At 34.3% G+C, this 10,209-nt stretch overlaps 1 protein-coding gene across 2 annotated transcripts in view; it reads right to left on the bottom strand.

Annotated features, from left to right (window-relative positions):
* The window catches only part of LOC124156343 (ectonucleoside triphosphate diphosphohydrolase 1-like), a 110,141-nt gene that overhangs the window by 6,449 nt on the left and 93,483 nt on the right, over window positions 1–10,209 (bottom strand). For both annotated transcript variants that reach the window (XM_046530848.1, XM_046530849.1), the window contains exons 7-11: window positions 9,305–9,559; window positions 6,452–6,583; window positions 5,032–5,190; window positions 1,722–1,854; window positions 1,527–1,645 (exon numbers count right to left, since the gene is read on the bottom strand). In XM_046530848.1, the coding sequence (XP_046386804.1) occupies window positions 1,527–1,645; window positions 1,722–1,854; window positions 5,032–5,190; window positions 6,452–6,583; window positions 9,305–9,559 (798 nt within the window). The remainder of the gene's footprint in view (window positions 1–1,526; window positions 1,646–1,721; window positions 1,855–5,031; window positions 5,191–6,451; window positions 6,584–9,304; window positions 9,560–10,209) is intronic.

The raw sequence follows: 10,209 nt of genomic DNA, 5'->3' as shown, positions 1-10,209 counted from the left end.
CAATCAAGATGAACTGAGCACACTAGTTAGAGAATTGAACTTACCGAAGGAAGCATCTGAACTACTAGCTTCAAGGACGCATGAAAAGAATTTAATGGAACAAGGTACAAAAAATTAATTTTTATCCCACAATTGAAAAGGATCTGCTACCCCTCTTTACTCAAGAAGACAATCTTACATTTTGTTTAGACGTTAGAGATCTTCTGAAAGGAATGGGACTACCGCAATATGAAGCTAGTGATTGGCGTTTGTTCATTGATAGCTCCAAGCGTAGTTTAAAATGTGTTCTTCACAATGTTAACAAGTTTGGCTCAATACCAATCGCTCATTCAACTGAAACGAAAGAAGAATATGATACAATAGTATTGGCCTTACAGAAGATAAAATACTAGGGACATCGCTAGGTGATTTGTGTAGATTTAAAATTGGTGAACTTTCTTCTTGGGCAGCAATTTAGCAACACAAAATATCGTTGTTTCTGGTGCCTCTGTGCTAGCAGGGACAGACAAACCACTGGATTAAGGAGTGGTCAAAAGGAGAAAACTTAATTATTGGGTAAAAACATTATTGCTAGGTCTTTGGTGAACGGGAGAAAATCACCTTACCGCCCCTTCATGTTAAACTAGGCTTATTGAAGCAATTTGTAAAGGTTCTTGACAAGGATGAACCATGCTTCGGTTACATAAGAATAAAAATGCCGCAGATAAGTATCGAAAACCTTAAAGCTGGTAGTTTTGATGGGCCACAAATCAGACACAGATGGGCCACAAAACTGCTTTTGTCAAGCCATTGAATGAGATTAAAAAAACAGTTGGCTTTCATTTGTTGAGGTAATAAATTTTTTTCTGAGAAATCACTAGCGAGAGAAATTATCTTGAGCAGGTAAACAATATGCTCACTAACTTTAAACCACTTGGATGTAATATTAGCATAAAAGTTCACTATACACAGTCACTTAGACTGTTTTCCTGAAAATTTAGGCGACACAAGTGAAAAACAAGGCGAATGATTTCACCAGGAAATCAAAACAATGTAAGATCGCTACCAAGGAAGATAAATATATGATGGCAGATTACTGCTGGTGCTTAAAACGAGACTGTTTTAACAAAGTGCACGCAAGAAAATCGCGCAAAAGGAGCTTCCGTAGTGTTTAGTGACGTTTTTACGTCTTTTTTTTCTTTAAATTGTTTTATTTCAGTGAAAAATGTTACTATTTGTATTCAATTGTATTGTAAAACTATTGTAATTGTAGGTGATTTAACATTCCAATAAATAAATCAAGTCTTTTTATTTTGTGGGTTTTATCATTTATGTAATATCATCATATTGAACTTTTTTTTACGTAAATAACAACATATCTGTATCTTGAAAACTAGAGCTGATAGGAAAAAACTAATATCATATTTGGATTCAGCACCCCAATTATACTTGGAATCAGCTTTAAAAGCTCCGGCACCAAAACCACTGTTGACCTGTGTAATAAAATGAGCTACTAATAGTACTGAATAATAAGGGAGAATACTAACCGTTTGGTTAAAGTTTAACTTCTTCCATTCACTTTCAGTTAACATATAATGATTTTTTAAGAGAAGATACTGGTACACAGATTGGTAGCATAAACCTTGCTTGTACTTAGGAAGTATACCTGAAAAAAGGTGAAGTCATAAAATAGTAACAAAACACAAACTTTTCAAACTATTCATCTAAAATCATACACTCACCTGGATAAGTATTTGCCTTCACTTGATCCCAAGTTGCTTCACAAACACTTTTAGAAGCATTTTTAAAATTATCAGATCCCAATGAAGGAGTGATGTTCAAACCTTCAGCCATATATCCAAATGATGAGAAGGCCTAAAAAGGGATTATATTAAAAAAGCGTAATAATAATCCATGTATTATAGCTCTATAACTATGTAAGAACAATGAGCATTTCACTGTGAAAGATTTTGATACTTTTCTAAAATAATTTCAGATTTCTCAGAATATTGCAAATTTCACACATTCCTCAGAAAATTACACGATGAAAGCAGTCATGAATAAGAAACCTAAGCAAACTCAGTAATGATAACCCACAGGTAAGTCTCCTCAGAGCTCACAACATTCTTCACATTCTAAAAATTGATGGTTTGAGGCATGACTTGGAGAAATTACTTCATGTTTAATAAAAAAACTTTGTAAATTTCACATATGACGTCATGGAATTTACAAAGATTTTTCATTTAACACTCTTCACATACATTTTCTATGCCATATCTCGATGGCATGCCATAATATGAGATGAGATATTTCTACTAGCACAATATCAAAGAGGTACTCAGGATGAGTAGCCAACAAAATGGACACCATAGCCAGCACTACAGCCCATTTGGCCCCTGGAATGGACATATCTGCGAAGCCATTCGATAAAATGTACATATTCAGCCACTTCCACGCGGCATATACCAAACTTGAAAATTAGTATGAGATTTCCACTCATTATATCCACTTGAATCACTATCACACTCAATACGTACTACATTAAATAACTTGGCCCATATCTAAAACAATGCAAGGACAATGTCAACTGACAGAGCTGGCTATGAACTTCATTTTGCTCCCTTTTGTTATCGAGTTAACTTTTGACCTACAACAGACTCCCGATTATTCGGGTGTGGCTTATCCATCTTGCGGATTATCTGTGCATGAGTTCATACTTCTTCAATGTTTTCCGCGATCTTTGTAAAAAAAATAAAATCTGAGGCAAAATCAGCAGGATATCTGCATTTTAATGCATGGCTACACCGGGCCATTATTTCCATTAGAATTTCCACCAAAAAATGGAACTATTTTATTTACTTGCCGACAAGGAAAGTTTCAAGTTTACTTTGACGTCTGATCTAGCATTGCAGACGACAATTAGCAAAGGGAAAAAAAAACTAGAGTAATTTTCGAAGATTCTTGATTTGTAAATGTATCGTAATTGACAAAAAATGTTATCCACGATAATAAGGTGTATATTTCATACCCCAAACGTGCAATTATTGCCCTGGACGCACAAACAGTTGAATACAGCCTAAGGGAACCATAAATTTTGTCGCACTCGGGCATGTTTACACCGTGACTAGTCAAGGTCAATCTGAAGAGGAAGGGAATAGTAGAACTGAAAGCAGCGAGGAAAGTGAAAGTAAAGATAGCATGAGTCATAGCCAGGCACTTGCTTGCGAAGACAGTTTGCCTTAAGCCCTGGTTTCCTATAAGCACATCTGGGCAATGGGGTGATCGCGTGCCAGTTGCCATTGCGGGAATTCCGTGTTCCTGTTTTCCTTGAATTGCTAAGCACGATCACACTCAGTGATCATGAATCTGCATCCCGGGCAACTTGTGTGAGATGCGGCATGGTGCCTGACAGCGTAGTTTCTGACGTTACGCATTGCTTCTGAAGCATTCCTGCAAACCACGTTTCTGAAGCCGTGATCTTGCAGCTATGGATTCGTGGTTTTCGGAAATTAGGTATTATCCGGAGCAGTAAGAATATGAGTGCAATCACGTTATCACCGCTAAAATGATCACAGTCGGGAAAATAAAGATACTAATCATTTCGGAAAGCTATCTAAAATAACATCAAATATGTGTAGATAATAATGAATTGATTGATTTACATATACAGTGAGTCCTCGTTTAACATCACCTACCGTTCCTGAAAAATGTGACGATAAACGAAATGACGTTAATCGAAGTGTAATATCCCATAAGAAACAATGTAAAATGTGAATATCGGCTCCTATACCTCACAACTCCTACGCGAAAAAAATGTTTGCGTATCATATCTGGGGCATTTTTTACGGTGGGAATGCCAAACTGTCGCATAAATACGAGTTCCTGTCTTCATCGACGACAATAGCAGCAGTGACATAAATCCTTCTCCATTTTTGTATCTTCCAGCATTTGCTTTTCGGCTCCGCTATGGTGGTCGCCCGGGCGAGCGTCGCCTGGGCATCATCATCGCTGAAACATCGTCGCAGTTACAGGAACCAAAATTATTGTGAACTCGGCAAAAAAAGTGACGACAAAATCTCCGAGTTCTACACGGAAAAATGCCTTGAAATCACTTTTATGGTTCCTGAAAACCATTATGTCAAGTAAAACCTTGCGCACCTACGTAAGAATTCATTTTGCAGAAATTTTTGCTAAAAACGTAATCGCAATTAAGAATAAACACACCGTTTTACACTTTGCTTAGACTGACTGTATTACCGCCCACAAAACGAACAACCTGCAACGCCCGCCGCTTCGCCTTTTTTTTGCGCGAAATTTAAAAGACTTGACGTTATCGCGAAGCGTAGGTGCAATAAACGAATGACGGTCTCAAAATTTTCATGACGTTATCGCGAAATGACGTTAAACGTGCGAAATGATGTAGAACGAGGACTCACTGTATATGACGAAAATTACAACGAAGTGAAAGTTTGGAATATTCGAGTTTTCCGATTATTTGTGCCACCTCTTCCCATCATTAGACCGGATAATCGGGATTATGCTGTATTTCAGACTCAAAACTGTACTTGACCTAATATTGGAAGAATTCAAAAAACCACACCCTGCATGGAATGTGTCAAAACGACAAAATATATATCACAAAAGAGATATATTAAAGTCTTCTACTAAAATAATATTAACACACTTATGCTTACACAAGTCGCTACCTTGGTTTGACAAGGTTCTAACTGACCATTAGATACACTAGTAATTATTAATTTAAGAAAATATGCTATTTATTTTATTTTTTTACATGTTTATATGAGTAATAAAATAAGTAAAATGCAGTTAGAACCTTGTCACACCAAATATTAGTTTATTCTCCTTGCAATTGGAACTTTATCACTGTTCTAAATCTGTTATTATTTTACATACAGGAATAAAAACCGGTGCAACACATAGAGAAACATAAACTTAGGTATCTTGAGTGAAAACACCAAATTTTTGCAAAAATGTCAGTTAGAACCTTGTCAAACCAAGGTAGCGAAGTATTTTAAAACTATTCATACTCACAGAAAATGTAGCATTATAATTTCGTTTAGGTATCTGTTTCAAGCAGTTCCCCGAAGTAAATGTTTTGTTGCAGCTGTCTTCATTTAGCAAGGCCTCAACTTTATTCTGACAATCAAGGAACTTTCCGGCTCCACTAAATGTTATGTTCCTGTTCTCAAACTAAAGCAATAAATAAAAAAGAACAGAATACTGCATTTAATTGAACTGAAATCAATTGAAACAAATTGAAAACATGCAGCAGTAGTCCCTGCATTTGTAACCAACCCAAATTTTATGACGTAATCTCATGGAAAAAAATCTGTAAATATATGGAAATGTATGAATATCAATACAAGGCAAGGTATCAGTATCAATATATGGAAAAATATGACCATGTTAAGCTCTACTGATAAAATTAATGCAGCAGTAGGACAATATTGTACTTGATAAATTAGATTATTTTTGTTATCATTAATTCTGCACCATTGCTCCTTTGGTTTGTAGAGCAGAATCACTTATTTTTGTAGTACAAGTACATAGGTAAAACAGGAATGTAAAAAATAAGTGAAATACATATATCTGTCTTCCTTGCATCCCTAAACTAGTCACTTGAACTTTGCGCCTACAAGAATCGAATACATATTTTTTGTCATAACATTATCATATTTAACACTACTAGGTTAAATCTCTACAAATCTTCATAAAATTACAAATGTAGTCAATTTTTTTTCATTGAAAACTTTTTCCATGCACTTCAAAAGCATGCACTTTACATATTCTGTTACTCTGAGACAATGCCTTACGAAGTAATACACCCATGGATACTAGAAACATACATCCATTCCAACTATGTAGCCACCAATCTGACTTTAACTAAGCAAGCACAATAAATCCAGTTCATAAGATAGTGATTAGCTATGATGTAACTACACCAACAATCCATGTATTCCTCAATGACCAAGGAAAATATGCTCTGAGGACAAGATGCAGAATGCAGATCAAACAAGTCCATTATCCAGAAAAACCCTGTAGATGAATGCATGCATCTTCAGAGTGACCATTGAAATTATTTTGCAAATTGAGGAAGTAAATGAATTGAAGAATGTTAAAATGCATACTGATTTCACCCATCCATCACACTTCCCTGTAAATTATCTGGGAATATAGGTAACCATGATGGGTAATTGTATGGGCTTTGGCAAAATATTTTAAGCAATTGCGGAATAATCGTGGTAAGGCATCTTACCCATATTCTCTAAGTCTTTGAAATGCTATGTTGCAAGAAAAGACAAGCAAGTGATAAAAAAGGAGAATTTCCAGTTTTCATTAAAAAAATAGATACAATTAAGTTTCCAAAGGAAGTTGGTCATCCTCATTACTAAAAACCTCATTCCAACTCCACACCAAATAGTCATGCTTAGGTATTATCATGAGTTCATACCTTGCTCGAGAGAGATATATTACTGCAAAAAGAACGAAGGTCCTTCAAAGTCGTAGTGTATGAATACCCTGAATTATGACAAGGGCTAGGTACGCTTGTTACGGTAGAATCAATGTTACTCTCAGGAATATCCTAAGTAAGGAAAGAAATCAAACATTAATTGAAATATTAGAACATCAATTATAAACAAACAATTAAACATGTAAATTGTATGACTTTTTGATAACAATTTTGGAAATACAAACAAATCAATGAGGGTCAGAGATACAAGGAATTCATCCTCGACACTTGCCTGCTATTGTATTCCCAATAATTTTGCTAACTAAGCCCATTACTATCCATCCATTTGAAAACTATTTATTAATTTAGGTTAAGTTTACGTAGCTGCATACAGCATTGGTTAAACATCATATAGTCCAGGAAATGAAGCTCATAAAAGTGAAAAACCTTGCAATTTTTTCAAACTGAATCGATTTGCACAAAAATTTGGGATTAGACTAATTATACCCCCTACTTCAAAATCTATATTATGCCGAAGGGCGCTTTTTATTTTTTAGGGGTGAAAACTACCCCTAAAAGCTAAAACTTAAAAAATTATATTTTAAAGCTAAATACGTGTAAAATTTTATTTAAATTATTTTTATAATTATTTTTTGATGTTTGGAAAATAATTTTAAGGTGTTTCAACCCATAATAATCAACCCTTATTTCGGGTTAATGTAAAAAAGGATTTTCAAACTGAATCGATTTGCATAAAAATTTGTAATTATACTAATCATACCTCCTTTAAAATTTTTTTCAAACCGAATCGATTTGCATAAATATTTGGGATTAGACTAATCATACCCCCTTCTTCAAAATCTATACTATGCCGAAGGGCGCTTTTTATTTTTTAGGGGTGAAAACTACCCCTAAAAACTAAAACTTATAAAATTATATTTTAAAGCTCTATACGGGTAAAATTTAGTTTAAATTATGTGTACAATTATTTTTTTGTTTGGAAAATAATTTTAAGGCGTTTCAACTCATAATAATCAACCCTTATTGGGCGTTAGTGTAAAAAAATATTTACCCTAAAAATATAAATTATTTATTACATTGTATCTTCTTATTCACTTTCTTACTCCTTTTATTATCTATTCACTTTTTTCTCTCATGATTTTAATCACAGCACAGAAAACATATAACAATAGGATAAACAGAACAAACTTCGTCATGGTAACTTAAACAAATAAATGCACATTTATGTAGACATTACATGAAACACTATCAAACGGAGACTGTATGGCTTCCAGCCTTCCCACCACATGCATGCACGCAGGTCACTGTGAGCAAGAGCACACATACATATGTGTATGTTTATATACATCTTATGGGTATGTGTGTTTATTTTGTAGAAAAATTGAGTGTCGAGTGAGCTTGTTGAAAAGTTGAGTGTGAGCTTCGAACGTAAAGTACACAAAGTATATGCTGATTATGAGAAATGTTATGCTCTGAATTGTGGATTTCGAATTTTTGGAAAATAAATTTGATTGGTGTTTCAAACATAGCTCCTTTATTTTTTATGATATAAAGTTCATTTAAATTGTATCTTGTAGGGTTGTTACTGACTACGAGGTCATGTGAATTAAATTATTTTCGAGTCATTAATTTTGAAAGAGGAGGGATTTAAGGGTTTAAATAAGGCGGAGCTCCCTTGGAAATAAAGGTTTTAATTATCAATATCTCACCAAATATTTATTGTATAGAAAATTAAAACACACAAAAATATTTTAAAGTAAAGAAGCTACAATTTATTACTCCTGCATTTTTTCATATCTCCAGTTTTTTTGGAGTTATTTTGAAAAAAAGAGCAATTTTAACGAAATTGTAGAAAATGGCTTTTCACTTTTTCCTCCAATTTTTTCAAAATTTAGAATTGTAAATTATTCAAACTTCTAGGATCAATTAACAATACTTAAATAAAGAGAAATTCTGAAGGGCATTGATCATTTTTGACTAGTCTGGTAATAAGGAGTTGTTTTCACTGATTTTTTCGTAGAAAAAAGTAGGGACTGATCTTATTTTTAATCATAACTCGCTCAAATTTCATGATAAAATTTTGTTTTCCTCATTTTCAGAAAGTTTTTTAAATACGCTTTTAAATAGATTGCATAAGTTTTCCTCTAAAAATACATTTTTCCCGCTATTTGGTATTGAATCTTTCAAATTTAGCGTATGACAAACAATAGATAACCATCAACAAGTTGTAGCTCGGTCCGAATTGGTCATAAAGGAAATATAAAATTAGATTTTTATTTAATTTTTCACAAGCTACATATTTGTAATTAACAATTTCCTAATAAAATTAATATTTTTCAAGTTATTTGCCTATAATCGATAAAAGTCGTTGATTTTTTCGTCAAAAAACTGTTACTTTCAATCGCAAATAACTCGAAAAATATTGATGTTACGCAAAAAATGGAAAGAACATTTTATTCTTAGAATTAACTTTTCTATCGATTCCTGTGATCAAAATGTAATTAAAATTTTCCACCCCCGAGATGGGGTGGAAACCACCCCCAAGGTAAAAGCGCCCGACGGCATGATATAGATTTTGATTCTTGGTATATTCCCTACTTATTGTGGAAATTTCAAGAAAATCGATTCAGTTTGAAAAAATTGCAAGCCAAAATGCTTCATTTCCTGGACTAATATCAGCATTGCACTTGTGATGGATAGTATGCTAAAAGTGGTAAATGTTTCATATGTTTCCAAGTCATAACGATCAATGTGGCATGATGATAATGTTATATGTGCTTTTGGTCATTATGACCAAAGCCACACATAATGTGAGTATATCTTGACACTTACCTTTAAAAGGAGAACGTAGTACATTTTCAGGAACTCCTCAACCCCAAAACATAAGTAACTCTTTGAAAAAAGATAGTACTGTTTCCCAAACAACTTCAAAGTTTTGATGTTGTCACCACAGGGAGGCAGATCAGTTGATGGATTGGCTGGAGGAGGCATTTCAAAGGTTATCTGAGTTGAAGCTCCACCCATATCCATTGCTCCAATTGTTTTAACCGAAAACTCTTCTCTCTTTGCTCTGAACAAACTTCTAGCCTGAAACACAGAAGCAAAGACATGGAAAAAATTGATATATACACTTCACTCTCCCAAGAAGATAATTTCTTAGTTAAGAGGCGAGAAACCAAATGAAATGTCCACATACGCACAATTAAGCCTAAAGCTGTGTCCAGCCTTGTTATGCATAAGGGAGCATGGATTTGGGTGGCTAAATTTTGGGTAGCCAACCCAAAAGAGAGTATGAATTGGGATATCCTAGCGCAGGAGTTGCCATCTTCTGGCCACAAAACCAATGAGAAGCAAAAGAAATTTAGAATGAATCAAAGGAATGATGAACAACACCCTTTACAATACACATTGTTAATGTGATCATGCAATTGCGTGTTGACCAAAAAGATAGCGTTTACTCAGGATGTTCTTTTCAATTGAATGATTTTCTCGGACGCTTCTTTGAATCATGGGAAAGGGATACACACACCAAATCTGGCGGCCAGGAAGGTAGCTTAAGTCACTCCCATATGCTGCCTAATGTGTTGGGACACCCTTCTAAGGTGGCATCCTGCCTAAATCCTGGTATTTAGGTACATAAAGCCTGAATCAGACGATCATTTTTTTGTCATTTCGTCATGCCCAATTGTTTATTGTGATCATTCCAATGATGAGGATTCCCATCACTCTTTTCATCA

Source organism: Ischnura elegans, chromosome 3 (assembly GCF_921293095.1).
Source record: "Ischnura elegans chromosome 3, ioIscEleg1.1, whole genome shotgun sequence".
NCBI classification, from domain to species: Eukaryota; Metazoa; Arthropoda; class Insecta; order Odonata; family Coenagrionidae; genus Ischnura; species Ischnura elegans.
The sequence above is the reverse complement of the archived record's forward strand: the minus strand, read 5'-3'. Positions and strand labels throughout refer to the sequence as shown.